At 41.6% G+C, this 22,739-nt stretch overlaps 1 protein-coding gene across 3 annotated transcripts in view; it reads right to left on the bottom strand.

Moving 5' to 3' along the window:
- Positions 1 to 22,739, bottom strand: part of unc5a (unc-5 netrin receptor A) — a 155,387-nt gene that overhangs the window by 4,392 nt on the left and 128,256 nt on the right. For 2 of the 3 annotated variants that reach the window (XM_030145813.1, XM_030145814.1), the window contains 8 exons: positions 21,948 to 22,136; positions 20,908 to 21,207; positions 16,829 to 16,916; positions 16,183 to 16,351; positions 13,859 to 14,092; positions 5,628 to 5,777; positions 3,113 to 3,277; positions 2,806 to 2,984 (listed from right to left, as the gene is read on the bottom strand). In XM_030145813.1, coding sequence (XP_030001673.1) covers positions 2,806 to 2,984; positions 3,113 to 3,277; positions 5,628 to 5,777; positions 13,859 to 14,092; positions 16,183 to 16,351; positions 16,829 to 16,916; positions 20,908 to 21,207; positions 21,948 to 22,136 — 1,474 coding nt within the window. Of the gene's footprint in view, positions 1 to 2,805; positions 2,985 to 3,112; positions 3,278 to 5,627; positions 5,778 to 13,858; positions 14,093 to 16,182; positions 16,352 to 16,828; positions 16,917 to 20,907; positions 21,208 to 21,905; positions 22,137 to 22,739 lie in introns of all 3 variants that reach the window. The other variant, XM_030145812.1, reaches the window with a different exon arrangement.

Raw genomic sequence — 22,739 nt, 5'->3', positions numbered from 1 at the left:
TGGAGTGCTTTACGTCCTCATATCGTCTTTGCTTAGTGATGCATTCATGTTACAAACACGTCGCTGATTTGACAGAGACAAGCTCAAAGAACAAAATATCACTGCTATTTTGAGCCGATCGGATTTTAAAGTGCACACCACCTTTCCTCTGTGGCACAACAAAGCCAAACGTTGGTCAAAAATTGTCTGGAAATGAACCTCTGTGTCGTTTTTCAGATAAAAAAGAAAAAGAGAGACAGAGCTTAGTGTCCAACGTGTCAGCCCTGCTTATTCACCTCGCCATGTGAAACACAAGCTTATCTTGTATGGCTCAGACACAGCCGTTTGCACAGTCTAGGGAGAGAAAGATCAAATAAAAGGTTCTTGGCATTTTAAGTTTTATTGATTGGTCCCGTTCCGCTCAGTCTGAACACTTCAACGCACTGAAACAAACGCAGATATACGGCATGACAGAATGCCAAGATGGAGCCGCCGCCTGTTCAAGAAAACATGTTGTTAAGGACAAATCAGACAACAGAGCAGTTGTTCCTTCCTCAAGCTTAAATGAGAATTGATTATGTTGAGCAAAACATTGCTAATTAAACCTGTACTGCATCAATTCAATTTGTGATTAACTGAGGTAAATAAAGTTGATTGGACAAATTAAGTGTACCTATTTGATTTCATTACGGGGCTGATATTAAATTGGAGGATTAGGGATCGATGCTGACTCCTTTCTGTTACAGGTGCTCACATGATAAAGTACAGTAGCCGTGAGAACAAATTGGGCCGAGCTCGGCACCGACCCAAGCCCATTCCATCTTTCTTGCCACTGATGGGCAGCGGGCCTGCGAGCTTTCCAATTACAGCTGTTAAGCAGAATGCTGCAGGTACACGTTTAGCTGCAGGCTTTAAGCTGCTTACCTGTTTGTGAGTAAAAATGGAGGAGGGGGGTCGTGTTTTCTTACAGAAATGATAGCTATATCCATGAAGTCCATAATAATCCTGTAATGTTTGCTGTGATGAGGATTAGTTTGGTTGTTTACTTCAAGGAGAAGCACTCAAGAGTACTACGATGATGCACTTAACATTAAAAACAATTTACTAAAGGACTTTACAGAAAAGCTCAGTAATGACATAATAATGGGGTCATAGTCTGATAATAAAGAGGTAATGTTTACTGAAGTGAGAACTAAGTCATAACTGGTATTAACAGTGGATTTATCCTGGTAATAGTAGTTTGTAATATAGAGTGGGTGTTGTCATTATACATTGACATTAGCCTACCACATTTCCATGCTAACAGGGCTAGTTTGTGTTTTCATGTACATGAAAACCAGTGTATGGTGACTGTCATCTGACTGCAAACGAGGATATTATTAGCTTAATGTTGGTGTTGGCCAATGTCAAAATTACTTTGGGTAAATTTGACCTGACGGCACTAAATGTCCATATTTTTAAATCTGCTTTTCATTCATTTATTTTATTTAAAACCTCAGAAACCCTCATTTTCAAAAGGTGCGGTGATACATAAAATGCAACAAAAGACCAGAACATGAGGCATGAAGGAGTGAAGATATGAAACACACAGAGATGACAGCTACAATAGTTACTGTTAAGCTGTGTTAAAATAAAGTTAAGAAAAAGTTATAATAGTAAATATTACAAGTAAAAACAGTTAAAAACAACAGCAATTAAAACTGATAAAACTTGAGCAATTAAACGTTGAACATGGGTAACACAGAATGTATCTTTGGTTTGTGTAAACCACCAGGACCAGGTCTGTGAGTGAGTGTGATGGTTATAGTTACCACTATTATACACACGACATTAAACCAAAGTACAACACAATGAGCCAAAGTTATGAACTGAGGCTTTCATATTTTACTAAAACACAATAAATCACAGTTGAAAAACAGCTGCAGGTAGATTTTACTGATTGGTGGTCGTAGTGTAAAGATACTTCTGCATTTGCTTCATCTTTAAGCCCTTGGTGGTTGGTAGCTACACAATAAAAACACTGCCTGGACTAAAATGGTCATTATAATTGAGTAATAACCAGGTAATAATGATACATGGTGGGTGGATTATTTTACAATACAATGCTGGCAAGAAGCAATACTACTGCTTCTATGAAATTAAATCAAAACAGATTGTTCATCACCTTGCAGCCTTTTGCGACGTAAAACATGCACAGGTTTTACTGCTGACAGACTTAAGCCCATTTGTACAGTATTACTATGAAACTAATTTATGTTTTTCATGTCACTTAAAAGGCATTAAAATAACATTGGCCAACCATAATGTGAAAACAACATATGTTACCTCATTCTCACATATTGCACTGATAGTCATTGCATTTTTATCAGGTAATCCTTTTGTTGCCAAAATAAGAATACCATTGCTAAATTTAAATATTTGTCATGATTATATGTTTTAGTCCCTTATTGCCCTGTTAAATAATTTCAGTCAAATATTACCCAGACAGACACATTTTTTATTACCTTCTAACTGCATAACCATACTTATTACCTCTTTATTATAAAACTATTACCATGTGAATACCAAGCTATGTATCGGTTGTGTAATGTAAATGGTTATTTACAAGTCAAACATACAGACAGGCAAAAAACTTCATGTTCATTACTCCAAACAAGCCGTGTTCTTCTGCTGCACACATGACATACTGCTTTGTGACATCTATTCTCAGGGGGTTTGAGTAAATGCTTCATTTTTCCAGAGCTTTTGTGTGAGCTGCCCGTTCCAGCACGCTTCAATGATCACTGATCAGATAAGGTATTGTGGTATTGTGAAGTTGGTATTTACCTCTCAAGTTTAAGTCTTTGTGCTAGCATTCTCCAGTCCGCTCCGTTGGGACAAGGGGCATCCAGGCTGCTGCAGATCTTCTGTCTGATGAGATATGGGATCTGAAAGGCGCTGGGCCCCGCCAGGGCTGTGGTGTTACTGTCCATTAACAGAAACTCAGAGTCCACAGCTCGGGTGTCCTGTTGTAGAGCAATGATGCGCAGCCGTAAGAAAACGTGTCCTCAGTTTTTAAGTGATGAAAATGCTGAATAATAGTAGTTGTATAATCAGACAGTGCATCTGAGCAAAGAGTTGTGCTGAATGTTACCTTGGCAATGTTAAAGTCGAGACTAAAGCTCTGCCCCTCCCCCTCCACCTGCCACACACACAGCTGGCAGGTGAGCTCACAGGTGCTGAGGCTGAGCCGCTCCAGAGTGAACGTGCAGTGCAGGTACCGCTGGGAACCGTTCCAGATGTGGTAGAATGGGATCTCCTGCAGAACAACACGCAGCACACACAAAGTCAAATGCGGCAGCACAGTCAGAACTGCATGTTTGAGACACACCGTAACAGGACCACCTGCCTAGAATACAGCGAAACTATCATTAATTACGCCGATGGAGCCCGTCATTGTTGGGTGAAAATTGCTAAATATATCTGAGGCAGCAGACTGACAACCTGACGCAGGTCCAAGAAAAATAATTTTCTGCTACAGTAAACCATTTCTTTAAGGCAAGATTTAAGCTGCCTGACTGTCTAGGTACATTTTAGAGGCAATCCAGCCCCACTTCACAAAACTAAACCTACGAGGGACTTTTGAATGTTTATATTCGGCTGTAAGCACTTTACAAGTCATTAATAAAGAAGTTATAATGTAGTTCCCTCAGGTCACCATTTGGCAAGATGCATGTCTTATCTATTGTGTTAAATCCCAGATCTTGCTAGTTTTTTAGTTTCCTTTATCTCAGTCAGGATGTTAAGCCATTTATAAACAGACAAAAACACACCTTCTTGTCAAGTGTAAAAACATAATAATTCCATGGTTTTAATAGTTAAATTAGAATTAAGACATGCTGATGCTGGTTAAATTCTGGCTGACAGGTCAAAATGCTGACTGATGGAGAAAAACGGAAGCAAAATGTGACTCATTATTAGATTCTAACAAGAAAATGCTGATAGCTGATTAATTGGTTATCAACCCGGTCCCCCAGAAAGAATACTGCAACACTGGTGGGAATGAAATATGTTTGTCTGTTAGAGACTGGATTAGTGTTGAACTGACTCTGAAGTCAGTCCAAATATATCTAGTATAAATAACTAAGTACACAAATCTGAATCACTGTTTCTGATTTCTAATTCATGACGGGTTTTTTGTTTAAGTTACACTTACCCACATATGTATTTCACATGTGAAGGTGAGCAGTGGCCATTAATCACAACTGAGTACTACTTATCAGCGCCGATTAACCTATTTGTAAAATAAAGTGTGTCATGTGAAATAAAGATGTACTTGTTTGCAGAGTAGCTTCGAGTACTACTGCTATACACCACTAGCAAACGTAAGCAAAGGTAAGGTTTGGTAGAATTTATTCACAGCTGACAATTCCTACATCTTTCTCTCTCTTGCTCCATATTCAGGACTTGTTTGCATATCCCTAGAGAACTGGAAAGAGGTAACTCCAAAAGAACCGAGCGCTATAACTCCTCGCTTCACCTTTGGTTCAACAGCTGACAAGAACTCAGTTTGAATGTAAAGAGTGGCTGCAGTGCATGCTGGGAACCAAACGGGGGCACTGTTACAAAGGCAGACGGTTGACAGTGGGGGCTGTGTGAAAGGCACAAAAGTCTTCACGGGGCCCCAGGGAGACTAAAGGCCTTTTTTGACCGCACTGCTGAGAGGGGAATAACACTTCCAAATGAACAGGCACAGTCCAGAGGAATAAGCCTCTGTTCTGGATGCATTGTTGCTGCCGCTGCTTGCCTGGCATAGTCTGTGTGTTCTCTTTAGGGACCTGGTGCTCAGTGCTTACATAGTTACAGCCAGAACATTTTCTTGTCCTCTTTGAACAGCCCTGGAGTCTCCGACGGCCGGCTGCAACGGGCCACGCAGGTGCAGGGAGCACAGGAGAGGTGGAGAGGTTCCAGGAATCAGGTTGTGAAGTTCCAGATATTTACATACTGCTCTATATTTCATCTGCGCTCCCTTTGAGAGTGCAGAGGCTAGTATAATCAATCAGTGTGCAGCTCTGGGTTAGTACACACAACCCGGGTTTAATATGCACCGGTATTCACCTCATCCTCTCACACGAGCGGGCAAACCCATGTACGCGTACGCAAAGACTTGAACAAACACCAAATGGTTCCCTCGACTCCAGCAAATGACCCGAAGTTGCACATACTGCCAAGAACGGAAAGGTTATTGGGCAGAGGGGTTCTGCAGTAAAAGACTGAAAGACACTCATTTGTATGAATCTTTAAAAATGATTAACAAAAACAAAAACAAAACCCACCCAATTAAAACTCTAAACTGGCTAAAATTACAACAACACTCCGGAGAGACAACTAGACCGTAAATCCTCATTAACAACAAAAGAACTTCTGATTGCTATTAACACTTTTACAAACGTGTGCTCTGGTCGTCTTGAATTTATCTGAATGGCCAATCTACAATAACTCATGACAACGTGCATTTCAATTTCGGCACACAAACAAACACATTAGCAGGCCCGATAAGATGCAGATTTGACAGATTCAGCCAGGCACTTCTATTACATCTCTGTGCTCCGGGTCTGATCGGGACTGACTCCCTGCCCCTCTAGCCCCCCTAGGGCTGCCCAGCGCACCTGGTAGCCGGCCAGCAGCTTGCTCCTCCAGTGCGCCTGGGGCATGTCATGGATGGACAGGCGCAGGTTGTGGTAGCTGTCTTTGAAAAGCAGGACATGAGGCTCGTCAATCAGGCGACCCCCGAGCTGCCGTTCCATCTGCATCACCTCCTGATGAAAGGAAGAAGGGGGAGTTGTCAGGGCTCAGAGAAGCACAATTACAGACACAGAGGTAAAAGAAAATATGCAAAGAAATACCCCTCATCCTCACATACAAGCAGCTGGGTAATATCCTGGAAGAAGCAGCGCACCACTTTTAATTTACCATACAGTGCTGCAGCACAGTTAAAACAACAGCCTCAATATGCTGCAAATTAACTAATATTGTTCGCTGCTGGACGTGCTACAGAGCGAGTGCATTCACAGCGGACCCCTATTTACTGTACATGCCTTTCAAATTAATGGTTAAAACTTTATAACACAACTAACACAAATAATGTGTTGTTTTGAAAAGGAAGCAATGTTAAAGTTGTTAGTATTGCCATTTATTTTTATGTTCTGTACTCAAATCCTATTTTAATTCAAGCCTTGATTACATATATGATGACATACAGTTGTGGAAAAAATTATTAGACCACCCTAGTATTCTTCAATTTCCTGTTCATTTTAATGCCTGGTACAGCTAAAGGTACATTTGTTTGGACAAATATAATGATAACAACAAAAATAGCTCATAAGAGTTTAATATCTCTCCATTTTCCCCGTTTTCTTGATAATAACCAAAATTACTACAGTTCTTAGCCCTGGCATTGTACTGCCAAAAACAGTACTTTTAGGCATTCCATGTTTTCTTTTCTGTCTGTTTTAGTCACATGATACACACAAGAGTTAGTACTTGAATGCATAACCATTGTTTCTGATGACTTTTGATGGTCTAATATTTTTTTCTGCGACTGTATGATTAAAATGTTATATTCTACGTAATCCTGACATTACAATGAGCCACAAACCTATAATTTGTCAAAATCCAATGATCAATGAAGTGAAAAATAAGCAAGATGAAAAAACTATAAGTAAGACAAAATGTAATAATGAATGTAAATGTAATTAATACACATGACAGTATTGTTCATAATTTCCTTAGTATGGTGCAAAAGTTGCGAAAAAAAAAAAAAAAAATCCAACCTCCAGCCTCAAAAACAATACAATGACATTTTTTTTTCCTATTTTGCATGACTTTCCTGTTTATGTTGCATCACTGACACATTTGGAAAACAGCACTTTGCCCTCTCACATGCAAAAACACCCAAAGACAATGTCATGTTGTAGTCATTTCTCATAGAACATACATTGTGTTGGGGGCACACAAAAAATATATCTCCGAGACACTAACACACACCCATACAAAGGCTTTTGTTGCACACTCACACCGACTGTACAAGGGCATGGGACGGGGGTACGGTAAATCTTAGGACAGGGAGATAGTGTCCCTGCATGCGGCCGCAGCAGGCTGGACCGACTCGTCTCCTCCGCGCTTTAATGTCACCGCAAGGTTGATCCCCTGCCTCAGTGTGTGTGCGCCCGGCTCTCAGCAGCTGCATTAGCATGGAAATACCGCAGCCATCCGGGCCTACTATCTACCTGGGCTGTGATGAAGTAAGGGAACGAGCCATTAGTCAACTGCTCATTGTTCTCGCATGGTGAATCTCCTTAATTTCATTTTTGTTTTTGTGCCAGGAGAGATTTGTAAATGCATGCTTAATATTTTAATCTCTGTGGGACTTGCTCAGTGGACCATTTGTTGCCAACCAAATGACCATCTGGAATGGGATGATAATATCCGCTGCATTTTCCTCTGATCTATCAATTCATTTCTGAGCTGGATGCTTTGTGTTGTAGGAGTCCTTAAGAATCCTGCGCATGCTTTGGATGATGTTCACATGTCCAACGTCGCACTCCAATCGGAGCATATTACAACAGAGGAAAAACAGACCTCTGAAATTAGTAGTGTGAAAAGACCTTAGAAACAAGATATGTTCTTTTAATCTGTCTATGGAGGGAAACAAGATGGCAGCAGAGGGAAAACAGGCAGTGAGAATGTGCCTCAGAATCTGTGAGACATAACTCAAAGACAACAGCACCAAGAGGGAGATGTGTATATAGATAGCGGCCATATGTTGAGGGGTTGCACGCCAGCACAGTCGCCCATGGTATCAGTTTTGCAAAGACATCTAATTAAGGTGGAGAATGGCAGTAATTTCTATCTGCACAACACTGATTGAATTTTCTGCCCTCCTTCCCAGGAATGGGCAAGACTGATTCCAATTATAATGGAAAGGAAGCTGTTAATTATCCATTTGGAATGTGTACCTGCTTTTGTTATTTGATGTGCTCCCTCCTTCACTGGAGGAGCACTTCTCAGCTCAGCCCGAGAATTGCATTTCCGTGTTTGCTCAGTGCATTTGTTAATTTGGATGTTTGCTTAGCGCTTATCATCTTGTTAACATGAATTTTGCACCCCTCGTGATTATCTGTCTAGATTTCTTTATTCCTTTTCACCCAAATGCCACAGAACATTAAAGATGTACGACACTTCTGGCTGTATGTGGCTGGCTGGAATATTCTCTTTAGTGCACTGTCATGCTAGAGCCTTGTGATGTTACCCAACCCACTTACTCAGAGTGGGAAGGTCAGACAATGGCTCTGAATCAAAGCGTGTAGGTCTAATGAGTTAATAACAGGGGGCAGAGGATTCTCCACAGAATTATAACCCCACTGCTATTATGTCTTAGTCAGACAAAAGGCATATTATGAGGGTTTCCAAAGAGGTTCATTTAACACAGTTCTTAAGCACAATTATTTGTTGGGAGCGATTAGCATTGCAAATTGGGGCTGGTGGACTTTGATCGGGTCTCTGACCTATAGCGGCAGATCTATAGGCCTGCAAGCAAGAGAAAGAGTGCAGAATGCCAATTATCTTATTATCAACAGCTAGCTACAACAATGAATACTAACTGGCCTGTCAAGCAGTTTGTCTGGTTCAAGGCTGACATGGCAGGATTACGATCAAACAGGGTCTAGGACATGCTACCCCTGCTACCTGACAGGGACACTGAGCTCACTGAGGTAAAAACACACCACATGGGATGACACACGTGGTTCTTTAGGCGCAATCTCAAGCGTGCTGCTGTGTGTCCTCCCTTTGAAATGACACTGAGTTGCTTGTATGCCGTCTATGTGTGCCAGATTGTGCCAGAGTGTGTGTATTACTGTGTGTTTTTTGTGCAGGATTTCAGCATATGTTCTGGACTGAGAGAATAATGGCCCTCTTTACGCCCCATTATCCTGTTAACAAATGACAGTGTGAGCAAGCTAATAGATGAGAAGCTAAATTTGACCATATTATTTACTCTTTCTGGGGGAAAACAATGCAAGGTTTGAATGAGTTTATCAAATCGCATATTAATCACCAACTTGCAGCTGAATTGGGCTTCCATTCAGCACAGATAAGAAAAAGCAGTTTCTCTTAAGATACTCTGACCCTGTACAACTGTGGAAACATTAAGATGCATGAGATGGGTGAGAAGTTCAAGTACTTCAGGAGAAAAACCCCTTTTGTTCTGACGGAATTCAAGATAGCCTGTGGTGTGTGTGAGGACTGTGAATTTAGAGTCAGGCAGAGCCAAGACCACCCCCTGACATTCAATGAGGCCGGCTAAAGAGTGAGATAGAGCAGGGAGGAGTGAAAAAGAGCAGGAGGAAGAGAGAGGAGAGACAGAGGCAGCTTAACATTTGTGTCTCCAGGTCACTAGAGTGGCCAGCTTTAGCAGGAGAGATAACAGGATTACTGCAATCATGGCCACAGTTTTCTATGACTTCAACCCCCTCCCCACCCCCACCCCCTTCTGTCTAAAAAAACCCACCCCATCCCCTCATCCTCTCGGCTTGGACCAGAGCTGGGACTGTGATGGACTGGGGCCAGGCTCCACCGGGAAACAAGAGACACTCACACAGCTAATCTCTTCGGGCTGGTGCTGACAGAAAGAGGTTAGTGGCTGCACCAAACTCTCTCCTGCAACAACAACCAAAAAAAATAAATAAATAAAAAATAAAAAATCCCGCTGTCGGACGTGGGAAGAGAAACACTCTAAACAAATCAAAGTATCAGCGGAGGCCTACAGTATGGAGTGAATATAAAAGAAACTGAATCAGATCAAAGCTGCAGATTAAAACATTCTGCTTTCCTCATAGCAAGGTCAAGCCTTTACATGTGGTCGCAATTGTACTGGCTCGGTGTCTTATACACTGATTAACTTAACTAGCTGCCGTCCGACAGGGATTATAACTAGTCTTTGATCAGTTAATTAGTCATGCTTCTTGTCATCGGAAACACAGAACATCATCAGGCGCTAATATCCTCGTAAACTTGTCCTCACCCCTCCACTCTTTAGCTACGTCCTCTGTGTGTGCTTAAAAATGAGCATTCATAGCGATGATCCATTTTCAGAGCTGCTCTTTTCAGGCAAATGCATTTGTTTATAGAGAGTAGCCTGGCTATGTGGGCTCCATAAATCTGTGTATTTGTCAGCAGGATGTGACAGGCTTTTCCTCTCTGACTGAGAGTCTATCAGTCTGAGCTCCAGTGGCCGTGCCCGCTACAGTCAACTCTGATTAATAACTACAAATAGAAGGGACTTGTCTGCTCAGTTATAAATTGAGACTGTGTTTGCTAGGGAAAAGGTGCACATTCGGCCTGATAAATCATAGAGCAGGAGGGAGAAAAAAACAGCACACAGGAACACAGAAATATAATATGGAAACAATTTCTCAGCTGGGCTCAGTGATAAAACTGACTGTCTTGTTTAACTTAATGCCAGCAATTACTGAGCTTTGCACTTGTGTTTTTTCCCCTGTAGAAATGCTTGCCAGTAACTACACTGATGGAAGGATCAGAAAAAACTGCTGTGTAATCTGAGCATACTCGATTTATCTTTTTGGATACATAAAAAGGTAAAAAAAAAAAAAGATTCACTTTAATTAAGATGAAATGTAGCTTGGACATCAGGAGCCTCCAGATATCAGTATTATGACCACTTTAAAACAGGAATCTGATGTCTAAAGAAAGAAATCAGGAGCTAGAGTTTCACCAGTTAAAACCACGAATTAAAAAGCCACTTAACAGCAGAACATACATTTTTACAATCAAGACACAAAAGCTAAATATATTGGCCTCATTACATTAATATTGATGTAAGCATAAATTGTGTTGTCTGAAATATACTACTGGAGCACAAAGGGAATGAACTCTAACTGAGTTTAGGCTGAGTTTTATAGCTATTAAATGTCACTTTAAACTCACTACATTCATGACAAAAAAAAAAAAAACATGGTCAGATATTCATAAGAAAAGTCACTGCACTAGCGTTTGCGATCGCTCTAAAAAGAAGTCTGCTGCTCAGTACAGAAAATCTGAGTTCAACCTCTGTAAAAAAAATAAATAAGTAAATCTGACAGAAAGTGGGTGGTTTATAAATCATTCCAAGTTCTTTTTTAACATTTTTGACTGAAAACACCGCCTTAGCAAAACACAGACATGTGGGAGTACAGGAAGGACATTTACTTATCAATAAACACTCAGGTATTTTGTTATTGTCCCGCTCTGCTCAAATAGGAATTCTGTTCACTGGAACTAGAAAAGATAGGACACATTTTAAGCTACATGCCAAAAGCTGACAGCTAACACATCACAGCTAAATACATTAAATATAAAAAGGTAGGCCCACTATATTCCTTTCTAGAAACGGAAAAAAAGGGAAAAAAGACCTTTGTCGGCAGCCTTCCAGTTTAATTATATGTTGGTTTAGGGTCTTTCTAGGTACCAAAGCAGAGACTTACTGCACTGCAGGTGTAGCAGTCAGTTGTGGGATGGCAGAACATCAGTGTTACTCTCACACTAGTCTTGCTGGGAATAACAGAGTGCACAGTGAGGGCGCTACCAAACGTAGATAATGTCTCCTCTGCTGCTGTGCCAGCCTTGGCTGGGCCCATCAAGAGCGGGACACACATTAAATATTAACTTAATTGGTCCCGGCAGAGCCCTGCTAACATACGGCACGCATCAGACAGAAATGTCACTGTTTCCCCAGAGCCCCCGCACACTTAGGATCAAAGACAATAACATTGGTTCTAATCTGCTGTAATTGGGAGATAAGAGATTGCATGGTTCAGCATACATAAGTACAGTATGCATGGACGTGTTTGTGGGTTTGTGTATGTGTTATTCTTGCTGATCAGGGCTTGTCAGAGCAGAGTGACAGCCAGTGATGGGACTAGAGTGAAAACCTCAGCATTCCTCTCTGTTCTGCGTTTCCTCCTGCCACTGCACAGCTAAAACTGAAGGCAAAGATAGTTTTTCATCTCACATCAAAAGTACAACCTATTTAATGCATTAAAAGTCAACTTCTTGTCTTAGCAGGCTGAAAATGGTGTTATAAAATTCACATGTGCTGAACATGCTCTATACATCAGAACATTCATACTGAAAAATGCTGCTGTGCCATTTCATTGTACCACCTACTGCTGCTCCACCACTGTTCCACACTACAATTAACTCTAATGTTGGCCATAGTGAAAGTCTAATCATAAATGGTGCATTTTAAAGATAGTGATTAGTGATTAGGCTGAACCTCTCCAGGGAAGTTTAATCTCCACTCAAAGTGGTTAATGTACTTGCTAAATGAACTGCTCCCTCCATAATAGCACCAAGAGCAGTGTGAAGTTGAGATTACTAAACAGTGTGGGCTATGTTTTAAATCACTCACTAAAAACTACAAAGCCCTGGAGATACCGTGGCTTACCACAGGACCAGGTTGTGAGAGAGAGGGGGAGCTAATGCACTCAAGGGCGTCAAGGGAGCGGCAGACTATGGCAGCACAAGTGCTGGAGTCAACAAGCTCAGATGTCCTTTTCCTGGCTAAGAGTACAGGAGAATAGCAGAACAAGAGAGAGAAAGCAGGTTTTTGTGCGCCAGCAGCCTTTCTGCATTCACCACAGGACACACAAGGTCATTTCATCAGGCACACTGCAGCAAAACATCACCCGGTCAACCAGTGATCTCAACATGTAAAACAGAATCCATCATTACGACTGCTTTGATACCAAACAAACAAAAGGGTAATCACACACATCCGCTCTAAACACTTAACTTATTTATGATGCCTTTTGCATTTATTTCTGGAAAAGGAACTCAGCTCAATGTCAGCCAGTAATTTACATGAGAATTCCTGCTTTAAGAAAGACAGCAGTGGGAACCAGTGGGAAAGACCAAAGTCAACTAAAAGAGGTTTCACCAATTCCTCACCCTCTGTTAGAGTTTATGCACAGTTCTCATCTCATCTTCAGCCCCCTGAATGTGAGAGTGCTAATTTCAGCCTGAGCCCCCACCGCCTCCTATTGTTTATGTCCCGCAGCCCTCCATAGATTGTGTCTGTGGTGAGCCTCTGTACAAGAGGGTCGGCCATTATAGGCAACAAAAGTGGACTCGAGTGGGAAGTGGCACTTGTAGCTGTGGGTGGTGTCAGATGGAGAGGAGAGAGAAAGAGAGAGAGAGAGAGAGGGAGGGAGAGAGAGAAAGAGAGAGAGCGAGAGAGCATGGGGGTTGCTGGGAAAAGATTGGGACGGGCTCTCCTTTTAATCTACTAATTAACCATGCAAATGAAATCTTAACAGGCTACTCAGAGGCAGTCCTCAGGGGAGGGAGGCAGGCATTAGTGCTTGATTATACTCTGTCCATGTGGAGCACAAAAAAAGAGATGCGAAATATGGTGTTGAACAAAGTGATGGGAAACTTCTTGGCCCACAGCAGCCAAGCAGAACCACCGACAGCATGAAAGGAATGTAACGTCTCTGCGAGCATGCTCACAGAATACACACAGTAATACAGTACCATGATCAACCTGGACATACCCATTGTTTCAGTAGATCTAAGGGGGACATCAGTGCAAATCGCACACCGTTGAACTGCACATGGTGTAATCAGCCCTGCAATATTGTTCAATTTACCATAGCTATGTCTGACTCCTACATGTCTGTACAGATTTCTGCTAACCTTCAAATGTGACAGACAATGCTATTACACATAATAGTCCACCTATCACTCAGCCGATGCAAAACTGCTCCATCCATGCAATGTCAGACTGAGAAACTGCCAGCCAAACAGAATAACAGGCAGCGCGACATTTGTCACGATTTACCTTAAAGACATCCTGTGTGTCATCCATGCAGTACACCCTGATGTTGTACTCCAGCGTGGAGCAATAGGCGTCGGAAAAGAGCACCAGCCTCAGGCGCTTGGCAGCGCCCATGTGCAGGGACTCTCCCACCAGGGCGAAGGTGCCCAGGTGCTCCGAGAACAGCCGGCATGTCTCAGCCTCGAGCTGGCAGTAATAGGGCTCCGACACCAGCTCCTCTCCCATCAACAGGACGTCCTGGAGGAGGTGAGGATAGTAGGTCAAGCACCCAATTTATGTAGAAGGGAAGGGTAATTTGTTAATGTGTTGATGTGTGTTTGTTAAAGGTTGTTAAGACAGTACTTTGTCATTCCTGCGGTGCAGCATCACAGATACAGTTCTTTAAGGTAATGCTACATAAGGACAGCAGTTTAGATGAAGGGAAAATAGGACTGCTTTGTTCCTGCCTCAAATTTCCCTTTTCAAGGCAGAAAGCTTACTACATACTGACAAAAAAAGACCCACATTCCCTCATACAAAGACATATATCCTACAGAACACCATCAATTTAGTTAATAATGCATGAACGAGGTGCTCAATTGACATGAAAGGAGACTCGAATGGATTCCTGGCAACAATAGATGGTTCTAGAGAATGGAAAAAAAAATGTGGAGGTGCAGTAAATATTGGATTATTGGGATTTCCGGAATTTCCTCCAGCGTTTGAGATTTGTTAACAAAGGTGAAAATAACTCATCACTTTAACCCTGTTGCCTTGTGGTGGAGTGTTTTTTAAAAAATGTCAAAAGCATGAGAATTGATACACTGAAATGTCATTGAAATAAAAGGTTTGGGGTGTCAAAAAACAATATGTTGCATTTTTCTTGCTTTTTCTTGTTTTATTACAGAGCTGAAAAACTGAATCACAATTGTAGCTGATAAAGATGACAAAATTGCAAAAAACACCCCACCCCACCCCATCAGCATACAGGATAGTTTTATGGGATAATTCCACTGCTCTCCAGGCTAATTTGATGGGGACAAATTGCCCCCAAGGTGACAACATTTTCTCTAAAATCCCATCATGCCAGTTGACTGACTCTTCCCATTAGCCAATCAAGCTGAAGAGTGCATTCTGCCTGCCAAATGCCCAGTGAGCCCCTCTAGGATCGATTCTACCAGACACTATCTACGTCAATAGAATTAGTATTGACACAATTCATTTGCAATGCAACCACAATGGAGTCTCACTTTTTCATCATCTTAATATTTCTTCATAGTGGAGCAGAGAGTGAGGTGGCTCAATTACGCCACTGAGCGCTCACTCTACGAGCAATTCATTTCCTTCTTTTCTTCTGCTCCTGCATCTCATTTTCAACATCTCTCTTTTTCTCCCCTTTCTCCACTTACATAAACCATATTTCCAATCTCCAACTCTTTCTAAGCATTACCTTATATCTATGTTACATGCTTGTCTACCTTGCCTTGGTCTCTTTCACACTCCCTCTTTACGTGTTTCCACTTCCATTTTCTTACCCACCTGGCACTTCTTCCTGTGGTGGTGGCCATGCAGTCAGGCCGATGGGCTATATTTGGTCCGGCCGATGATTAAAAGTGCTGGTCTAACCTCTGCCTCAGACAGGCCAATCCATCCCACAGACACCCCACCGCCACCACACACGGGGAGGCTGAATAATTTATGCACAATATCGAACATGAAAGAAGACCTACTAACACTCCAAAGCCCACCAGCACCCTTTCCAATCTCTCTGGATTGTTGAGATGGGTATACTGCCTCAAACCGCATTTGTTTGCACAAGTCTATGTGTGTGTGTATGTGTGTCCATGTGTAGACACCAAAGGTTTTTCCCAACTCTATCCTTTTGGAGTCTTGCAGCTCTAGTTACTTTCAAATTTCATGGATAGAAAAATGGGGAGGGAACTCTGTAATTGGAAGCAGCGGTCAAAAATGGTCAAGAAGCACTCAGAAGACTACTTTGAGGATTGGTAATTTGCTTAGAGAATTTCTGTTTTCAGAAACATGTTGCCTAGCAACTCTTGAGCTGGAGAGAGCCGGTGTTTCCAGGCTTTTGTTCCAGCCCAATGAGAAAACACCTGATGGTCAATATAATTTAAACCCTATAGAGTGGATCAGCGCTGGCATAGAAGGACCTGCTCTATACAGCATCGACCGATTGCAAGCATACGTTTTAAGTAGCCGCTGAGCAAGTTAGTTATTTTCCAGGGAGAAGTCCTCAGTGATTCTAGTAAGACGTTACAGATTCATTGGTAACTCATAACTTTGTCTTCCTGTGGAGGATTTGTGTCGGAGTTATAGTGCTGTCTCACCTCCCAAGCGCCCTCGTAGTTTTGCTTCTTGAGGCGGATGGCCCAGTTATCGAGGCATGCGTCAGAGCAGTGGTCCATGCTGAGGATAACAGGCCGGCTCAGGACCACCCCAGGAGGGCCACAACTCACAACGGGACTAAGTAGAGTCTGGCAGCCGGCCAGGGGTAACCTACACCAGAGAGACGGAAAGAGAGAGGAGGTGGGAGGGCACAAGATGTGATGAAGTGCTTTTACTTGTCCAGTTATTAGTGAGAATTTACTGGTCTCTTGTACACAGGATGTGATACTGTCACCTCTGCAAATTATCTAGCAGCTGTTAACAGAGAACCATAAAGGACCTGCTGGACACGTTGACTGGCTGGACCAAGTTGTGATGACTGAGTAATAACACTATAACAGCATGCTACAATCACTGTGCCTTCAGAGACTGAATGGAGCAAAGCAGATAAACAGTGTCCTGCAAACAATTCATTTAACTTAAACAGTGCATATCCTGGTAAACGGCTATGTTATTTATTTACATCTCTGCTCCACAGTGCTGGCACAGACTCTTAAGCCTTTCCTAATGGAATAGCAGAGCATCAAAACAAACAGGGTAGTGGCATCCAGGGAAGACTGCCAGTTAGACAGTGTTAAAGAGACCCACCTTAAATCTTCCTTCCTCTGAACAGTGAGATAAATCTCATAGATCTTCCCTCTGGGGATGGCCTCGGGAGGAATGAGCAGACTGATTCCTAATGCAAATAACAACAAAGGGAGAGGGAGAGAGACAGAGAGGGGGGTGAGAAAGAGGGGGGACAAGCTCATTTGTTCTGACTGAACAACGCTTTTGTCATCTCACAAAAGGAAGCCAGCCCACTCAACAAAACTGTATGGCTGCAAAAACAAAAAAACAAATGTATTCTGAAGGTCAGAGGCAGCTTCCGTCAGGTACAGTAGATGCAAATCTGGGCACCGGCAACCGAGGCGGTGCACGTCCCTGCGGTCAACAATTAGCTGAGACAAAAGCACACGCTGCATCGTAGTTTAAATGTCCTCTGCCTGCCACAAAGTAGATAATTGAGACCATGGAACAGACTACTTCACGAAAATTGCACTTTCCCAGGAGGGTGTTGAAACGCACCTTAGAGAATAGAGAGAGCTATTGAGGTAGTCTGAGTGTTGTGGCATTTGTGTTGTGATTCTTGTGCTGAAATCATCTCCTTAGAATCCAATTTAAAAGGTAGTACAAACAGTGACTATGTGAAATCTTAACAGTTTATCTTCTATTCACCATAAAAAACATCTGTTTGCACAAGGCGAAGGTGACTGAATGGCTGAATCACTGCCTTGTCTAAATCTATAATCCTTATGGCTGCTCTGAAACTACGCTAAATGACAGTATCTCTCCTCTGAGTGGATGCATGCTAGTGCTGATGTTTTTTCCTGTGTCCCAAAGAGGAGATGGGTGCCAACGCGTGGTATAGCCTACATGGTTTTGAGTTAATCCATGCATAACGTATCTGCAAGAGACTGAAAGAGATACAGTGAAAACCGAGAGACAGAGAGAGAGTGAGAGAGAATGAAGAGAAGCGAAACACAGGAAATAAAAGACCTTTTCTCACACAAGATACTGGCATACTGGCACTGTCATCGGCTAATCTGGACAGTCTACAATGCGCCAAGTAAAGCTCTGCCTTCTCCTATAATTATATAAGCTCAGCACTCAGCTAATGTGAAGTGGGGGAGCAAAATAGATGAGTAATAACGATGGACTTCATATGTTTTATCTGAATAATCTTTAATTGACCAGTCCTCTTTCTATGCGTTTAGCACACAGATGACACTAGTGGACATCAGCTACAAATTCAACCAGTTCTGTCATAAAAGAGCAGCCTAATTGGAAATATTTTCCATGGGTTTTATATCAGGAATCTTTCAGAGTATGCTGTATTTAACACACATTTTTCTATTCCAGGCCTTCATAGCTTTCACTTTGACAACTGACTTTGGCAATTCTAATCAAAACACTTAATTTTTAGGTGACTAAGAGAAAAACTGTCCATGTTAAATTTTTACATTAGTCTTTCTGTAGATTAACCGCTGAGCCATGTATATGTCAACCTGAATCCGTCTTAGTTATGTATGTAAAGCTCCGATTTCAGGCATGTTCTTGTGTCAACATCAGTGAGGTGGTACTGTAGACAGGTAAACAGGTTTTGCAAGCTCCGAATAAAGCAGTGAACCACTTTTATGTGGTGCAATCTTATTAAGAAACCCACATGCACAAGATTTAAAGGCTCAATAGTGTGGGTCAATTTCAACAAGACAGTCAGACATTTATGGGACTCAGCTGTTACTGATAAATTCTCCTTGTTAATGTCCATTAAGAGGCACTAAAATAGCATAATAAACTTTCTGTTTCTGTTTTTGTGGGCCTTTTTAATTTGCTTATATTTATGCAAGGAATACAAATAAAAGCAGACTCACGCTGACAGTATTTTCAATTTAGCAGCAGATGCTAAACTGTTGAGAGAAAACTTTTACTGATTGTGTGCAATTAAATGGTAAAACCCACCATCCTACACAAAATTACTGAAATATCTGTTCCTACACAATACACAGCTACTCAAACAATACCTGTGTGAAACTACTGAGCTTTTACTGTCGGTGTACTTTGGTGTCATTTGACTTTTATTTAATTTCTTTCCTATCCTTGGATTTTTACAACTCCATTATAAAGCAGTGAAATGGAAACTGCCTTTAGGTGGTTTTCACACCTGTTCAGTTCATTTTGTCCCGACTGAAGAAAACAATTATAGACTGTTGAATTTCAGTTCAAGTCCATTTCATGTCCGCACTGAGTAATATTGCAAATGAAAAAAGTGCTGTAAGCTTAAGTCATATGGACTGATGGGTACCTCATCGATCGGACAGTCTGTCATCTTGCATCATCAGCAGAACACAGACCCACACTGGGAAATCAAATTCTGGTGACTGACAACAGTGCTGCGACATTTTATGACAGTAGAGTTAACTTTAAGTATAGTCACATGAGATTCAGGCTTAAAGTTTTTACCCTTTTATAAGCATTATTTGTTCTATTTCTACTTCTAATGGTGACAAATCGGCAATCTACAGGACAAGAAAGACATGTCAGCTACTGCACTACAGAATATAACATTATTGAGAGAACAATGATCCTTTTCCATTTCTGAAGTGTAAGAGAAAATCACCTATAATCAAGTGGTGATGCACATGTTACTATGGTTACCAAAGGACTTTGTACAAATATAGGCTGTAAGGTGCTCATAATTTTCAGATATAGAGGTCTTTGTCAAGATAGATGATGACAATAAAATGCAACTGATGGTGATTTCGCCCCTGAATTCATACATCTAAGAGCAAATCATGCACTTGTTTTCTCTGCTTACATAATGCAAATAAACACTGAAATAAAATAAATAAAATAAAGCTGGGTATTGACGATGTTTTTCTGATTTGATAGAGATCCACTTTACAAGGTCCCAATTTCATTCACAATTCAGTTTTTTTCAATATGGTAAGGGGATATATCTGTTATCATAACAGTTTTACTTGCATATGAAAGAGATTGTCAGGAAAAATAATGTTAAATGGTGAAATGTGCAAAGAGCCCCCTGTCCTGGTGCATTATAGAAAAATATCAGGCGATTCAGGCCACACCTTACTAGATTGTGGCCTGCTCACTCTTTTGTCTGAAGCAGCATGTAGGTTGGACTGTTTGCTCTCATTCTCCTTAATTTCCAGAGCTCTAACTATAGCTTTCACCATTCAGACCGACATGATAAGTGTGTGAACCCTTTGGGAGTAAAATAAAATGGTGAACCTCATCTCTCCAACCCTTATCCTCTAATTCTGCCTTTCCCAGTATAAGTGTTGGGATCCTAAAATGGGCCACGAAGCTGTTTTTATTTGATTGCCTATTATCACAGAAAAATATATCAACATAACACAATACATGGATTCATTTTCAAATTAACATAGTAGAACAATGTTGCCGCATAAAGTCCTCACAAAATTCATGTGAAATGAGGAATGGTAAGAGATGTAAAAAAAAAACAAAAAAAAACAAGACACAAAAGTTGCAACACAATGGTACTGATCTCAAAGCTATAAAAAGTTGACTAAGTTAAAGGTCTAATGACTGTCAGACAGATGTTTTGATGCTGGAAGAGTCGGTGAAATGTCATTAGTACAACTCATGGTGTATTTCTGTAAATTTGGGTTCCAAGGAAAGATCATATTTATTTATTTTTGTCTTCAGCTGAAAAACATCGGGAACCTTTGCTCAAAATGGATGCCAGAGGCTCTAGTTACATCCTCCAGAGTCTGGCAATTATCGTATTATTAACATTTACATCAAGAATTTACCCTAAAGCAGTTACTGTACTTTGTATTCAACAATGTTAAAACGTGCCGTTTTTAGTGCAGAAGTGACTAATGAGGTTAAACCTTTAGCTTTACACATCTGCAGGGAAAGGCATGTATTAAATAAATAATAATATATATCTGGATTTCATTCATCATTGCACGATCTTCAAATTAAAAAGCAATTTAAAATCAGGAAATAGATTTTTTTAAACCATAAACAAGGCTCTTCTTTCTTAAGACCTTGGGTTTAGTTTCACCACAGTTCATCACACCAGTCTCACTGAACCAAATAAAACAGGTTAGGCTTTAAAAATACCTGAAAGGATAACCCACCTGTGTTGGGGATTGTCAGCCTTCCTCCCAGAAAGTTGAAGGTCCCATACGAGGTGTTGGCCACATCCCGCGGCAGCGTTTTAAAGTAGGTCTGAGTCGACAGCCTGCTTACAAACTCAGCAGGGTCTGGGTTCAGTTTGCCGTTGTGTAGAGTGTGTGAGCCGTTGGGGAGGGGGTCCAGCAGGGGCCCATTAGTCATCGAGAACTTCCCAGTGGCGTCGTGGCGAGAGCGCAGAGTGCCTTGGTAGCTGGTGGTAGTCGTGGTTAGATCAGGCTGGATGGTAAGCAAATGCGAATTCTCTGTTTAAATAATAAAAAGGAAAACAGACAAAAGAAAATGTGTGAATGTCTATGAGTGGCACGGAGGGGGTGGTTTTGTTAATCGCAGAGACAGACCTCACACTCTCTAAAGCTGTCGCAACACACAGAAAAACTGAGGCAAACAGGAAAAGACACATGCTGCAGAAAAACACTCACAGTCACGCACACTCTGACAATACACAAACACAAATTCTACCCAAAGCCAGTCATTTTTCCTTCCCCTCCCCTCCCTTCCCGTCCTCTATCTCTGCCTGTCTCTTTAGCGACTACACAATCAATTCCAAACAGAACTCAGATTCAGCTTAGCACCCAGAATGTATAAAGGCTTTTTTTCACAGTGAATCACAGGCACTGCAACCCCGTTCACATCTCCATCCAACTCAGACAGTTGTATTTCTATTACTCTCTGGTAAACCTCAGAGACTCTGCACAGGCAGTAAACAGAGTGGGTACATTTCCTGACAATGAGGTGGTGGCGATACATAATGTGTCAGGCAGGCAAACAAACACACACACACACATACACACAAAATAACATCTTTCTTCACCACTGAAAACACAATTAACACCACCTCCACAACCACAAAACACAGGATCAGTGGTACATGTAGATGAGTGCTGCACGGTCACGGCGGGCAGACGCACAGAGGAGGGTAAAACAAAGAACAGTGTCCTACTGCTGTGGGGGGGAGGCCTGCGTGGCCGCGGCGCCCACACACCTGGCTTGCTGGGCTTAATGCCCATAGGCTGGAAGCCAGTGGTGAGGATGGACGAGTCCGCTACGTCGGCATCCAGGCCCTCCTTCTTACGCCGATAGACCAGGACCACCACGATGAGGAGCAGAGTCAGACACAGAGCCACCGCCACCATCCCCACGTAGAGCGCCACGTCCTCCGCTCCGCTCACAGCTGCAAGAGAGGGTGGAGGACGTAGAATGACACCAGAGAAAATATTAATCACAACTGAAAATTCCCTCAGGGGTTGAATAGCAATACCCGTGTGCAGCGTGGCAACATGTTTTACGATCTTCAATACACCGGGCTCACATGAGGATCTGTTTAATAGCATGAAATCATTTAGACTTTCCTCGCTTCTACCTAATGTTGCTAGACATTTTCTGACTGTTTGACAGAACAAAACCTTAGAAAGCAAATACTACACAACAGGGATCGACCAATGTGATTTTTCTTTTCAGAGTTGATGCCGATAAGGAGACTCAAGGTGACTGCTGTTATATAAATTTGCAGTAAAAATAAAATGTTTGTGTCAAAACGTCAATCCAAAAGTTGTTAAAATGTTTTTAAGCTAACTATTCAGTTAAATGTTAGAATAGAACAGAATACAATAGAACAGAATAGAAGCTTTATTGTCATTGCAAAATACCATTTTACAGTGCAGCAAAATTCATATTATATTTTAATTAATAAAAATATATAGAATAATATATATAGATAGATAGATAGATAGATAGATAGATAGATAGATAGATAGATAGATAGATAGATAGATAG

The sequence above is a fragment of the Sphaeramia orbicularis genome, chromosome 10 (genome assembly GCF_902148855.1).
Source record: "Sphaeramia orbicularis chromosome 10, fSphaOr1.1, whole genome shotgun sequence".
Lineage (NCBI taxonomy): Eukaryota > Metazoa > Chordata > Actinopteri > Kurtiformes > Apogonidae > Sphaeramia > Sphaeramia orbicularis.
This window is presented reverse-complemented; position numbering and strand designations above follow the sequence as displayed.